This window comes from Theobroma umbraticum, unplaced genomic scaffold, assembly GCF_002168275.2.
Source record: "Theobroma umbraticum cultivar Fairchild unplaced genomic scaffold, ASM216827v3 scaffold_56.0, whole genome shotgun sequence".
NCBI lineage: Eukaryota > Viridiplantae > Streptophyta > Magnoliopsida > Malvales > Malvaceae > Theobroma > Theobroma umbraticum.
The window spans coordinates 12,435,574-12,449,423 of NW_018397256.1; the positions used below are offsets into that span (position 1 = coordinate 12,435,574).

General features: G+C 38.3%; 3 protein-coding genes and 1 pseudogene across 5 annotated transcripts; all 4 read right to left on the minus strand.

Annotated features, from left to right (window-relative positions):
- Positions 1-250: 250 nt before the first annotated feature.
- On the minus strand, positions 251-1,680 carry LOC110411301 (class V chitinase CHIT5b-like). Its single transcript, XM_021421401.2, has 2 exons — positions 561-1,680; positions 251-464 (listed from the first exon to the last, which is right to left on the minus strand). The coding sequence occupies exons 1-2, from the start codon at positions 1,669-1,671 to the stop codon at positions 436-438; spliced, it is 1,140 nt and encodes a 379-aa protein (XP_021277076.1). The 5' UTR covers positions 1,672-1,680; the 3' UTR covers positions 251-435.
- A 1,947-nt stretch (positions 1,681-3,627) lies between these two features.
- Positions 3,628-7,075, minus strand: LOC110411564 (cysteine-rich receptor-like protein kinase 19). Of its 2 annotated transcripts, none has more exons than XM_089782731.1 (7): positions 5,959-7,075; positions 5,429-5,544; positions 5,132-5,305; positions 4,647-4,857; positions 4,278-4,515; positions 4,046-4,196; positions 3,628-3,936 (listed from the first exon to the last, which is right to left on the minus strand). In XM_089782731.1, exons 1-7 carry the CDS (start codon positions 7,073-7,075, stop codon positions 3,628-3,630), a joined length of 2,316 nt encoding a protein of 771 aa, XP_089638857.1. The 2 variants fall into 2 exon arrangements, with proteins under 2 accessions (XP_089638857.1, XP_021277453.1); XM_021421778.1 differs by having other exon boundaries at positions 5,132-5,307; positions 5,416-5,544.
- Positions 7,076-8,499: 1,424 nt separating this feature from the next.
- Positions 8,500-9,663, minus strand: LOC149527564 (putative cysteine-rich receptor-like protein kinase 32). The gene is made up of 3 exons (XM_089782725.1): positions 9,173-9,663; positions 8,941-9,091; positions 8,500-8,831 (listed from the first exon to the last, which is right to left on the minus strand). The coding sequence occupies exons 1-3, from the start codon at positions 9,403-9,405 to the stop codon at positions 8,523-8,525; spliced, it is 693 nt and encodes a 230-aa protein (XP_089638851.1). The 5' UTR covers positions 9,406-9,663; the 3' UTR covers positions 8,500-8,522.
- Positions 9,664-10,422: 759 nt separating this feature from the next.
- On the minus strand, positions 10,423-13,547 carry LOC110411422 (class V chitinase-like; annotated as a pseudogene). Its single transcript, XR_016350874.1, has 6 exons — positions 12,385-13,547; positions 11,800-11,928; positions 11,515-11,690; positions 11,026-11,236; positions 10,667-10,720; positions 10,423-10,547 (listed from the first exon to the last, which is right to left on the minus strand). The product of XR_016350874.1 is annotated as a class V chitinase-like (transcript).
- Between the last annotated feature and the right edge of the window lie 303 nt (positions 13,548-13,850).

Genomic DNA, 13,850 nt, shown 5'->3' on the forward strand with positions numbered 1-13,850 from the left:
GCCTGGAGCTTTCATGGAGCATGATTCATTGGGAGCTCTCAGAAACTGTTTCTCTTTCTTTCCGTCCATATATAAGCTCGAGTTCACCATGTTACAAATAAATTTCATTTTTCCTTTATTCATGTCAACTATCATTGGTTTGTAATTTTTCTATATCGTGAAGAAATGAATAGATTATTTTCTTTATTGTTAATTTCTTGATCGAAATAAAAGATATGAGAAGTTCGACGAAATGAACTAATGTGTTCAACTCCGACTGATCAATTAAACGTTGTTTTTATCATGATTTACTGGATAAAGGCATAAAAGGATAAACGAAGATTCTTCCATTGTATCAGCATAACTCAAATCAATGTTCAACTGGCATTTATGTATCTCTTTTCCTGGTACTACTACTAGGCAAATACAGTATACAGACCAAAGGAGCTTCAGTTTTCATTCACCAAGAACCCACGCTCTTGAAGCTGCAAAAACAGATCAAGCACAAGAAAATGTTGAGTAACAAAATCATCAGGTTAGTCACTGTATGTCAATAAAGGAGGATATAATGTCAGTATTACCTTGTCTAGAGATTTTCCACTCGTTGTCGAAGCTAAGAGCCCAGAAGAAATAGCCACGAATTCCAAGGGCCTGAGCGAACCCAATCTTCAACGTTGTTGATAAAGCATCATCATACCCAATCCAGGTTGACCCAACGTAAGAATATGTGGATACGGTTTCCATGTCATGTACTACCTTGGCATCATTCTTCTTGTTGAACTTCTCCACCTGGACAAACGTCAACACCCCATTGTCTCCTGGACCGACTGCAACTGCGGCCGATCCAATCCCATGTGAATTTGGGTCCTTAAGCTGCCAAGTCCTACCATAAAGGGGCAGGCCCATAACCAACTTGCTCCTAGGCACCCCAGCTTTGATCCATGACCTAAGCCCATAACTTGTACTCACATTACTGTTTGGGTCATAAAGCACGGCATGAGCGCCTGTCTTTGAAGTGTCCCATCCTCCATGATAATCGAAACACATTGCACTAACCCAATCCAGATTTTGATTCATAGAGCTCACTGGGTATTTTCGGTAGACTTCATCCAAGAAAAAGTCAACGGAGAAGTACACCGCCGCCGTGAGAAGCAGAGGAGCTCGGTGGCTGGCCTTAGCTTCATAGTTGATTGCTTGCCGCCATTCCGTAAACAAAATGCCCAAGTCTTGCATATCCTTTGGGTTTTTAGGGAACTCCCAGTCGAGGTCCATCCCGTCAAAACCAAACTTTCGTGCCACCTCTATGGCTGAATTTATAAAAGCTTTACGTGTCTTTGCCTCTGAAGCCATGCGAGAGAAGACAAGAGGATCAGCACCTCCGCCACCAATAGAGAAAAGGGTTTTAACCAGCGGCTTTTTGTGATGGAGGGTGGTAGTAAAATTTGACAGCAGATGAGCTGTTGAACTTGGGATTTCGAATGTATAGGTGACGTTGCTTGGCATGAGAAAAGCATAGTAAATATGAGTAAACAAGGACGTATCTATGGCCGAAGGCGGGAAAGTTGTCGTCCATGAAGGCCAATAAGCTGCTTTGACAGCCGGTGGCAACGCCATGACAAGTCTTGTAGGCACAATTAAGAAAACAATGAGAAAGGAAAAGAGCTGAAAGTATGTCTTGGTGAGGCCTGCCATTATTGCAAAGAAGGCTTATCACTAATGATTTTCATCACGAGTCCAGAAGAGATATATATAGCAATCATCTAGCTAATAGTCTAGCCAGAAGAAACTTTGAACACTTCTTTGTTTATAGTTTTGGATCCTTGCCTTTATACATTAAACATAGTTTCTAGATTATAGGGAAGTTAAAATCGCATATATTTTGGCCGCCGCTGACATTTATTTGGGTAATTTTCACTTATATTTCTTGCAATTCTTACGTTTTTCATATGATATCTTCAGATAAGAAATGTGGGATTAGACTTTTCATATATTGGTGGGTTGGGTGGGCGTCTACAGAAAAATTGACTTACTCTATTCAAACATGGATTTGAAAATGATAAAAGGGTTGTCCAATTCCGATTGGAATCAAGGTTAAAATTGAGCGTATTGGGTAACTGTTCAAAACAGCACTAAACATAAAATAGGAAAGCAAAGTTTTTGCACTGATATAAATATATATGGTGGTGTTTGAACCTTACATATAATGGGCTTATGTGGTTGTTTCGCACTCTCGTTTGATTGTGGGAGAGGGCCTGCAGATGAGAAAGTGAAGGGACAAGTGGAAGTCACAGTCAAGCAACTTGGCTCTTATTACAGCTTTTGTAAAGTCTTAATTAATATAATCTCTTTCAATCATTTACCAAATGCAGGTGTATTTCATTCTCAAACTCTTAATATGATGGTTACCCTTTGATTTTTCAAGATTTGATATTTTCTTTCATTTTCTATAATTATATTATATAAATACATTTCATCATCATTTATTATGATATATCAATATCTCACATTAATATTATATAACATAAAACGATAATAAATTAAATTTTAATTATGTTTTAAATTGAAATTAAGTAAATACCTTGAATTAAGGTTTTTTTATTATCAGATTTCACCAACATGTTTTTCTTGTTAAGATTAGTGTTATCATAACCTCTTTATGATCCTTGTAGCCTGTTATTTATCTGTTGACAGGGGCTCCTTTCCTCCTTTCTTTTGTCTTTTGCTGCCAAAGGTTTTTTGCATAACATTCTTTTGCAAATTGTACAGGGGCAATACCCTCTCCATATCTGGCTTTCTATGCTATGCTAAGAGAAGTCTTCCACCAGTTAGGTGCTAGACTTATATGACATTTTAGCCTTTGACTTAATAAAATTTAATTTTCAAAAAAAAGAACTTTGAATTAATCCTTGAGTGGATTGCGCCTAGATGGCCATCTACCAGTACAAAATTTTCAACATAATAAATTTTGTCAACCCAAAATATTCAACCTAATACTTTGTAATCTGGTTATCATCTGACATGATGTAGCCTATGTTCAACTGTATGATTTGAAAAAAAAATTGTGTGTTGACAAAAAATATCGAAATCCAAGGTTTTTCTTGGCATGTATCGATTTAAGTAGCATCTATTCTTTCCTTTCGTTTCAGAGCAAAATCCGAAATAGTCTAGAGAGACTAAAGCCAGGGACTAGTCCTTGATGACTAGTTCTGTAAAGCTGTCTTCAGCCAATTTACAGTGGGCAAAACCAGCCATGGCCAACTTTGTAGAAAATCAGAACTGCTCTTCTATAGCCCTACCAGAACTGGACTCATCCGACTTTTGTCCTTGAAAGTCCAACTATTTACGGATAGTTTTTGTATTATTTTATAAAAATCAATAGCATTTGCTACACCTACTTTGGTAGATGATAGAATTCAATTAAAGCTTCATGATTGACAGTAATTAAATGGAGTGAAATGGCTTGTGTTCTGTACTCTTTGGTTTTTCTCCTGCATACCGCTGCTGTATATTATTGTTTCTTTGTAGCGGGGTTTGTTTGCTTTTTTGGGTAATAAAAATTTTCAATTATCTAAAAAATTATACTTGTTGCCAGAAAATACATTTCTGAGGAAATTTATGGCTAAGATAGCTTGCAAAAAACCTGCACTCTCATCGGGGTTCCAGTTCCGAAATTTGTGGATCATTGAAGGAGTATATTCCTTGTTGCGATGTGGATGTGCTCCCTGTACTTTTATCTGCTTTAACGGAGAAAGCTGGCCTTCTAGGACTAGTAGTCGCCATGGAATCGTTTTTGAGCATGGTGAACACTTCTAACATGGATGGTCTGTCCCCTGGATTTTCTTGGACACAGAGCAACGCGATTTGCATGCATCTCATGATTTTACAGGGTGAAGATGAGTCATCCAGTGATGGATCGATAAACTCTGTGCCTCTATTATCATTCCACAAGTCATACGCCTGCATCAAACCAATGAATTCATGGGAATCATGGCCAAAATGGTTGTAATCTTTGAACCCCTTAGGCCCTTTATACAATATCCCAAAAAATCGGTTTGATAAAACTTACAAATTCAAGAAGGTTCAAGTTCTCATGGTAGCCGTAATAACATGTATTCCTCTTGCCACTTATGATTTGCAGAAGTAGAACTCCGAAGCTGTAAACATCATACTTGATGGAGTAGGTACCTTTTGTTAAATATTCAGGAGGAAGATAGCCGCTGCATTGATGTGTTGATTAAAACGCTAAGCAAGTAAGCATACATCAAAAAAGAGCAAATTCTGTTTCCAAGTTCACTTACTATGTTCCAACAATTCTGCTAGTGTTTGCTTCATATGCATCTTTTCTGAAAAGTCTAGCCATCCCAAAATCTGATATCTTGGGGTTCATCTCATCATCCAGTAGTATGTTACTAGCTTTTATATCCCGATGAATCACTGTAATATTTGCATATTCTTGGAGATACAAAAGCCCTTGAGTGACCCCTTCTATGATATGCACCCGCTTTTCCCAATCCAGCGTACTCCTCCTGATAGGGTCTGCACAAAATTTTAGCAGCTCAGTTGAAAATTTTAGAACCCAAAAGGACAACAGAGGAAAAGAAAAAGCCATTTCAGGCCCATAATGTGCTTTAAACTGTAATAGAAGACATAAAATTAACTTGGCGTACCAAAGAGGTATAGATCTAAGCTTTTATTTGGCATGCACTCATATATCAGCATCTTTTCCTCTTTCTCAGTGCAATATCCCAAGACTCTTACTAGATTTACATGTTGAAGTCTTGCCGTCAAGGTAACCTCATTTTGGAACTCCTCAAGTCCTTGAGAAGAAGATGCAGAAAGCCTCTTTACTGCTATTTCTTGGCCTCTTGGAAGTTTACCCTATAAAAGTTCACAAGGGACACTCATAAATTTGCATTGTCTACCTAGCTAGCATTACTGCTCAAAGAAAGTGCATTAAATAGATATAAAACTCCAACCACTTAACAAAGCTAATAGAATTGTGTGTGCTCTTCTACATGCAGAATGCAAAATTCGCCCTTCAACAGTCAGTGGAAGTTGTAGTTTTTGTTCTGGTTTGAATTACATGTCATGCTCTATCTTTTCATGTGCTATCTATCTCAACACCTTCAGAAGCAGTTCACACATACAGTACCTTGTAAACGGGCCCGAATCCGCCTTCTCCAAGCTTGTTTGCAGTTGAAAAATTATTTGTAGCCGCTTTGATGTTGGCAAACCTGAACACTTGCAAATGAGGAACATCACTGGCAAAATTTTCAGCAGCTGATGTTGTGATTCTTGGGCCAGGAATGCCTCTTAAAACCATTTCCTCTGTAAAATGAATTGCAAGGAAAAACCAAAAAAATGTTTCCTTTCATGCCTTGATATCAATTTAAAATTTTACTTCAATTCCTATCCTCAATGGTTGAAGGCAATTACCTTCGGATTTGACTTTTCTTCGTCTCAAGTAATACAGGATAGCAGCTGCCAGGACAACAACTAGAGAAACTGGAAGGATGATTTTAAGCAACAACCGCTGCTTGTTTTCTTGAAGTTCTCCCTCTTGAGCTGTCAATGTAGTTTAGCATATTAATTAGAGTCTGTCATCAAAATTGTTAAACTTTTCGGTACCTACTTTGTTTGATTTCTGTAAGATTGATTTGAGAAAGTTCTAAAAGATCTTAAGCTACACATGGCAAGCAAATGACATAAGCCATATCCTAACTCTCTCTTTGATGCAGAGTTCTTAATACCGAGTGAAGCACAAAATCTTCTGAGATGATTGAAAGCAAATCTGAGGAATGAAATTCCTGCTGGTCTAATTTAGTTCATAAAAGTGATTTGTTCTCTCCAGATGTTGTATTCTTCTTAAGACCAAAATCTTACAGCATTTGAGTCAGCCTCATGTCTTAAGGGATTAGACGGGTGCCAAACTGAAACCGTCATATGCCTGATAACATTAATAAGAAATTTAGTACCTACCTGCCCGTGATAGCGCCCAATTATCATCATTAGAAAGCTGAAACGCATTGTAACCAGTAAGCCTTTTCTCCTTTGCATAGGCAATCTTTGCTTTGACAGTCTCTACACCATCAAAGTTGATCCAAATTGTTGGAGAGGTGAACAAGTTCACTACATAAGTTGCATTGTATACAGAAGCAGCTCCATAACCATAATCTCGAATATATGATTTGATAGATTTGTAGCCCATAGAACCATCAATGGTGATGGCTGGACCTGAAGCATGTGCCCCAATAGCATTATCTTGGGGGCTCACCAATTTCCATGCCCATCCATGGTAAGGCAAACCCAAAACCAGCTTGCTTGGTGGAAATCCTTTGTTTAACCATTCTCTGATACCAAAATCTGTATTAACATGACTCGATGGATTATACAAAGCAGCATGGACGCCTGTGAAATTCTCCCTTGAAGGCAAATGGTAGTCATATGCCACAACATGCGCCCAATCAACATTTCTACTTATGGACTCTATTGGATAACTTACCATTTCAATTTCTGGCAAGTAACGAACAGCTATTGTTAAGATCAATTGTGACTCACTTGGTTTTCTTGGCTCAGAATTTATGGCAGCTCGCCACTCATCTAATAAAACACCGATATTGGCCAAGTCCGTGCTGCTAGGCCAAAGCCAGAACAAGTCTATTCCATGAAAACCGTAACGCCTAGCTGTTTTTATTGAGGAATCAACGAAAGACTTCCTTTTAGAAGATTCTGAGATCATTGAAGATAATACTGAGTCGTTTACCTTTTCACCAGTTATGGATTTTCCTGTTGCAGATATCCCATTCCAGACGGACAACAACGCTTTAACAGACGGGTTTTTACGCTTGACGATACTTGTAAAGTTTGAGAAGTATTGTTCAGAGGCAGAGGGGATAAACAGCTGATAAGTTGAGGGGTTCACTTCAGCAAAAGCACATGAAAGATGATTAAACAACGCAGAATCTATGTCTTGTATGGGAAATTCACCATTAGCATACCAGTAGCCAGCTTTAACCCAAGTTTGTTCTTCTGAGAAGTGCCATAATTGAGAAGAAAGGAAGATGAAAAGAAGGATGAAGATTGTTTGGGACCCCATTGAAATTGGACTGCGAATAGGTTTTTTTCTCAGCTACTAAGGTATTTTTATTAACAATCTGCCCAGAATAGGAAGAGTACACTAACTGTTCATATTATGATTAGAATATAATAGGTGTGAACGTGCATAACACCAGCGAACAAAACATATATGATATTAAAAGTACCACAGTTCTAAACTAAGCTTTACAATATCAAAACATCGTGTTGACAGTAACTCCTCGGTTACGCAACAGTTCCAGAGTGGGAACTGGGAGGTACTTCTCGGTAGAATAAAGCACACCCTACCCTTTACTTGCAATTAAAGCACGAGGCTATTGGTTGTTTCTGTTCTTGAGGCTAATAAAAAACTACTTTCTTCATGACTTCAATGTTTTATAACACTGGGGTATTAAAAATCAGGAAATATCAATATATGGACTGAGGAGAAAGAACCCAACCAAAGTTGATGTGCTATGACTAAGACTACCCGGTTGGGTAGTAATGAAGAGGTTCAGGGAAACATTCTGAAGAAGTTACCAAAAAATATCAACTTCTTCCATACGGCGGCAAAATTTGGGCTTTTGTCACTGGCGTCACATGCTTGACTAATAAACTCTCTTAAACGTATCAGGAGGGTCTTTGTTGATGGACACTTGTATAAAAAAGACAGGAACACAAATGAGAAAAAGACATTACCCACGTAAATGACAGCTCCTGTTTGCTTAAAGTAAACCTGAGAGTTGATTAGTGGTTCTAACGCTGGGAGTTTCGCATATTTTCCATCAACCTCTGATTGGTTTTGACTTGGTCGAAAGCCTATTTGTCTAGTTGCCTTGTTCATCCGGTTTAAAACTGTTCCCTTGATTCGGAACTCCTAGCTTTCCTTCCCGTCAAGCCTCGCTAGAAGTCTAAACAGTCGAACCATCCCTTTTCTCAGACGGCTGCTTTCCCGTCCCTTCGCTGAGGCTGATCAGTCCTAAAACAATTTTTGGCATTCATTACATCTTTTGACTTGACACAATTATGTTAAAAGTGGACTAATGAAGCAAAACAGCAGCAGCCTTTCTTCACGCAGAGAAAATTTACCTTAATTAATTTTCTTTTTTCTTTTCAGCTTCAAATTAATCATCATAACACAACCTGTCGTATACGTAAAGACCACTTGATCTTGGGTTAAATTCATGTGGCAGCCATGTCCGTGCAATGTGTCTGAGTGTGTCATGTGTCACAAAAATACAGTTATTCTGTTTAAGAATGTCCCCAAAGTCAACTGGGCATAGATGCCCATCTGCCGGCAGCCCAAATTTTCCCGAACATAATCAGATAGAACTACCACTTGGGTTATGCTTGCTTCTATGGGTAATAAAAATTTTCAACTATTGTATCTAAAAACTTATAACTCGTTGCCAGAAAATACATTTCAGAGGAAATTTATGGCTATGATATCTTCCAAAAGACCTTCACCCTCATCGGGGTTCCAATTCGGAAATTTGTGGATCATTGAAGAAGCATATTTCTTGTTGCGATGCGGATGTGCTCCCTGTTTTTTTATCTGCTTTCACAGAGAAAGCTGGCCTTTTAGGGGAAGAAGCCGCCATGGAATCATTTTTGAGCATGGTGAACACTTCTAACATGGATGATCTGTCCCCTGGATTTTCTTGGACACAGAGCAACGCGATTTGCATGCATCTCATGATTTTACAAGGTGAAGATGAGTCATCCAGTGATTGATCAATAAACTCTGTGCCTCTATTATCATTCCACAAGTCGTACGCCTGCATCAAACCAATGAATTCATGGGAATCATGGCCAAAATGGTTGCAATCTTTGAACCCCTTAGGCCCCTTATACAATATCTCAAAACATTGGTTTGATAAAACTTACAAAGTCAAGAAGGTTTAAGTTCTCATGGGGGCCGTAATAACATGTATTCCTCTTGCCACTTATGATTTGCAGAAGTAGAACCCCGAAGCTGTAAACATCATACTTCATGGAGTAGATACCTTTTGTAACATATTCAGGAGGAACATAGCCGCTGCATTGATGTGTTGATTGAAACGCTAAGCAAGTGAGCGTACATCGAAAAAGAGCAAATTCTGTTTCCAAGTTCACTTACTATGTTCCAAGAATTCTGTCAGTGTTTGCTTCATATGCGTCTTTTCTGAAACATCTAGCGATCCCAAAATCTGATATCTTGCGGTTCATCACACCATCCAGTAATATGTTACTAGCTTTTAGATCCCGTTGAATCACTGTAATATTTGCATATTCTTGGAGATATAAAAGCCCTTGAGTGACCCCTTCTATGATATGCACACGCTTTTCCCAATCCAGCATATTCCTCCTCATAGGGTCTGCAAAAAATTTTAGTAACTCAGTTGGAAAGTTTAGATCCCAAAAGCCAATTGAGGAAAAAAGAGAACCACTTTTGATTGTTGAATTAAGACTTGCGTTGAAAATTTTCAAGCCAGGACAGCAGACATGAGTCCATGGTTCACTATTTTGTAATGTGATAGTTAATTATTGTCATGCCTTCTATTAGATGCACCTAATGTATGGGTGAACTGATGTTTAGCCTCTGATAGTATATTGTAGTATATAATGTGATAGTTGACTTTGGTGAGACCTTTGCACTAGTTGCAAGAGTTGAGACAATTAGACTACTAGTTGCTTTGGTTGTTCTTCTTGAGATTTCAGTTAGATCAGTGTGTTACTGGTACTTTCTTGTCTTAGAAAAGGTATACAACTGAGGTCTTTAAGGGTAATATGGATCTATGCAAACCAATTTGTTATCCCATGGTAGTGAATGAAAAACTTACAGCCCCCAGCTCCTCTAACTTAGCAGAACCATCACTACATAGAAGCCTCATTGGTTGCTTTCTTTACATATGTGGTTCAAAACCTGATATGATGTTTTCTTTTAGTTATCTATCCAGGTTCATGCAAAGTCCTACCGTGCTGCACTTTACAGCAACTAAAAGAATTCTGAGATACTTAAAAGGACACTTGGACTTTGGTTTGCACTTCAAGCATTTTGATACTGTCAATCTCACTGGCTATAGTGACAGTGAAGGCAGGGAGTGTTGAAGACTCCAAAAGCACATCTAGTTATGCTTTTCATCTAGGAAGTGCTATATTCAGTTGGAATTCAAGAAAGTAGGAGGTTATAGCTCAATCTACAGTAGAAACAGAATACATTCCTGCTACAGCTGCCAAAAATCAGGCTGTTTGGCTTAGGAAACTACTTTGTGATATAAAATTTGATCAAAAGGAAGCTACTGAAGTGTTTATAGACAACAGGTCAACAATTGCCCTTGCCAAGAACCCAGTGAATCATGGAAGAACAAAACATATAAGTGTAAAGTATCATAATTTGTGAGAAACAGAGAAGAATAGAGAGGTTAAATTCAACCACTGCAATTCTGATATGTAGTTAGCTGATATGTTCACCAAAGCTCTGCCAAGCAAGATTTGAGAGCTATGCTTGGGGTCTGCAAAGCAAGTTTTAAAAAGGAGTGTTGAATTAAGACTTGCATTGAAGAACTTTTTCAAGCCAAGACAGCAGACATGAGTCCATGCTTCACTGTTTTGTAATGTGACCGTTACTTACTGTCATGCCTTATGTCAAATGCACCTAATGTATGGCTGAACTCATGTTTAGCCTCTGATAATGTATTGCAGTGTAGAAGTTAGGCTTAAACTTTGCTTTTAAGTCTTGTATGATGTACATATTTCCAAGTTAATGAATATCAGGCTTGATTAAGCCTGTATTCCTCTTGCTGTTTTATCTTCTTAATTTGTTCTGTTTTCTGTTTGTCCTCATTTATGATTGCTTGTTCATCTGGTATGTAATGCTGAGTTTCATTTACGTCATAAAAAAATCACAGATGATATCATTAGATACAAAATTTATTTCCAAAATGTGCTTGAAAAAACTGTAATAGAAGTCATAAAAAGAACTTAGCATACCAAAGAGGTAGAGATCTAAGCTTTTATTTGGCATGTACTCGTATATCAGCATCTTTTCCTCCTTCTCTGTGCAATATCCCAAGACTCTTACTAAATTTACATGTTGAAGTCTTGCCGTCAATGCAACCTCATTTTGAAACTCCTCAAGCCCTTGAGAAGAGGATGCAGAAAGTCTCTTTACTGCTATTTCTTGGCCTCCTGGTAGTTTACCCTATCAAAGTTCAAAAGGGATACTCATAAATTTGAATTGTGTGCTACCTAGCTAGCTTTACTGCTGAACGAAAATCCATTAAATAAATATAGAACTCCAACCACTTAACAAAGCTAATACAATTGTGTGCGCTCTTCTACATGCAAAATGCAAAATTCGCCCCTAAACAGTCCAGGGGAAGTAGTAGTTTTTAGTCTGGTTTAAAGTACATGTCATGCTCCTTCTAATCATGTGCTACATATCTCAACACCTTCAGAAGTAGTTCAATCATACAGTACCTTGTAAACAGGACCGAATCCGCCTTCTCCAAGCTTGTTTGCACTTGAAAAATTATTTGTAGCCGCTTTGATGTTGGCAAACCTGAACACTTGCAAATGAGGAGCATCGCTGGCAAAATTTTGAGCAGCTGATGTAGAGATTCTTGGGGTAGGAATGCCTCTTAAAACCATTTCATCTGTAAAAAGAAATGCCAGGAAAAACCAAAAATAATGTTTCCTTTCATGCCTTGATATCAATTTAAATTTTTGTTTCAATTCCTATCCTCAATGGTTGAAGGCAGTTACCTTCGGATTTGACCTTTCTTCGTCTCAAGTAATACATGATAGCAGCTGCCAGGATAACAACTAGAGAAACTGGAAGGATGATTTCAAGCAACAACCGCTGCTTGTTTTCTTGAAGTTCTCCCTCTTGAGCTGTCAATTTAGTTTAGCATATTATTGTTTTTTTGAAAGGTGAAAAAAGCTTTCAAAAAAAAATTGATATGCTAAACTAAATTAGAGTCTTTCATCAAAATTGTTAAACTTTTCTGTACCTACTTTGTTTGATTTCTGTAAGATTGATTTGAGAAAGTTACGAAAGACCTTAAGCTGCACATAGCAAGCAAATGACATAAACCATATCCTAGCTCTCTGTTTGATGCATGAGTTCTTAGTACCGAGTGAAGCACAAAAAAGCAGTCTTAGAAATGAAATTCCTGCTGGTCAAAAATTAGTTCGTAAAAATGATTTGCTCTCTCCTGTTGTTGTACACTTCTTAGGACAAAAATCTTACAGCATTTAAGTCAGCCTCATGCCTTAAGGGATTAGACAGAGGTCCCAAACTGAAATTATCACATGCCTGATAACATATATAAGAAATTTAGCACCTACCTGCCCGTGTTAGTGCCCAGTTCTCATCATTGGAAAGCTGGAACGCGTTGTAACCAATAAGCCTTTTCTCCTTCGCATACGCAATTTTTGCTTTGACAGTCTCTACACCATCAAAATTGATCCAAGTTGTTGCAGAGGCAAACAAGTTCACTACATAAGTTGCATTGTATATAGAAGCAGCTCCATAACCATAATCTCGAATATATGCTTTGATAGCTTTGTAGCCCAAAGAACCATCATTGGTAATTGATGGGCCTGAAGCTTGAGCACCGACACCATTATCATGGGGGCTCACCAATTTTTATGCCCATCCATGGTAAGGCAAACCCAAAACCAGTTTGCTTGGTGGAAATCCCTTCTTTAACCATTCTCTGATACCAAAATCTGTATTAACATGACTGGATGGATTGTACAAAGCAGCATGGACACCTGTTAAATTCTCCCTCGTAGGCAAATGGTGGTCATATGCCACAACATGCGCCCAGTCGACATTTCTACTTATGGAGTCGGTTGGATAACTTACCATTTCAATTTCTGGCAAGTAACGAACAGCTATCGTTAAGATCAATTGTGATTCACTTGGCTTTCTTGGCTCAGAATTTATGGCAGCTCGCCACTCATCTAATAAAACGCCAATATTGGCCAAGTCCGTGCTGTTAGGCCAAACCCAGCTCAAGTCTATTCCATGAAAACCATAGCGCCTAGCTGTTTTTATTGAGGAATCAACGAAGGACTTCCTTTTAGAAGATTCTGAGATCATTGAAGATAATACTGAGTCATTAACTTGCTCACCAGTTAATATTTTCCTGTTGCAGATATCCCATTCCAGATGGACAACAGTGTTTTAACGGATGGGTTTTTACGCTTGACGATACTTGTAAAGGTTGAGAAGTCTTGTTCAGAGGCAGAGGGGATAAAGACCTGATAAGTTGAAGGGTTTACTTCAGCAAAAGCGCACGAAAGATGAGTGAACAACGCAGAATCTATGTCCTGTACGGGAAATTCACCATAAGCGTACCAGTAGCAAGCTTTAACCCAAGTTTCTGCTTCAGAGAAGTGCGATAATTGAGAAGAAAGGAAGTTGAAAAGAAGGATGAAGATAGTTTTGGACGCCATTGAAATTGGACTGCGGATATTTTCCTCAGATTGATGCCTACCTACAAGAATTATTTATCATCATCAGTACATCCCGTGTTGACATGAACTCCTCGATAATGCAACACTTCCCGAGTGGGGACTGGCAAGTATTTTCTCTGTTGATTCTGCGTTGTAGCTAGGAATTGGGTGTTTTATTACTTGTTGTAGCTATTGTATGACGTTGTTTATCAAAAAAATTTGCCATTTTTATTCATCAAAATAAGATTGCTATCAGGTTCCTCTAATCTGAGGTTTGTCAGACTCCTGGAGCAGGGACCAAGTCTACGACTTGAGCTGGCGCCAAGTAATAGAAAGAACATAAAATGGGC

Excerpts from the sequence above, each read along its gene's own strand:
- LOC110411564 (XM_021421778.1), bottom strand. The coding sequence starts at position 7,075 with ATGGGGTCCCAAACAATCTTCATCCTTCTTTTCATCTTCCTTTCTTCT. Across the intron at positions 5,308-5,415 it reads AAGAAAAGTCAAATCCGAAG|AGGAAATGGTTTTAAGAGGC; the intron begins GTAATTGCCTTC and ends TTCATTTTACAG. Across the intron at positions 4,516-4,646 it reads CTTAGATCTATACCTCTTTG|ACCCTATCAGGAGGAGTACG; the intron begins GTACGCCAAGTT and ends AATTTTGTGCAG.
- LOC149527564 (XM_089782725.1), bottom strand. The coding sequence starts at position 9,405 with ATGAGGAGGAATATGCTGGATTGGGAAAAGCGTGTGCATATCATAGAA. Across the intron at positions 9,092-9,172 it reads GACAGAATTCTTGGAACATA|CGGCTATGTTCCTCCTGAAT; the intron begins GTAAGTGAACTT and ends ACATCAATGCAG. Across the intron at positions 8,832-8,940 it reads ACTTAAACCTTCTTGACTTT|GCGTACGACTTGTGGAATGA; the intron begins GTAAGTTTTATC and ends GGTTTGATGCAG.
- LOC110411301 (XM_021421401.2), bottom strand. The coding sequence starts at position 1,671 with ATGGCAGGCCTCACCAAGACATACTTTCAGCTCTTTTCCTTTCTCATT. Across the intron at positions 465-560 it reads GTGGAAAATCTCTAGACAAG|CTTCAAGAGCGTGGGTTCTT; the intron begins GTAATACTGACA and ends CTGTTTTTGCAG.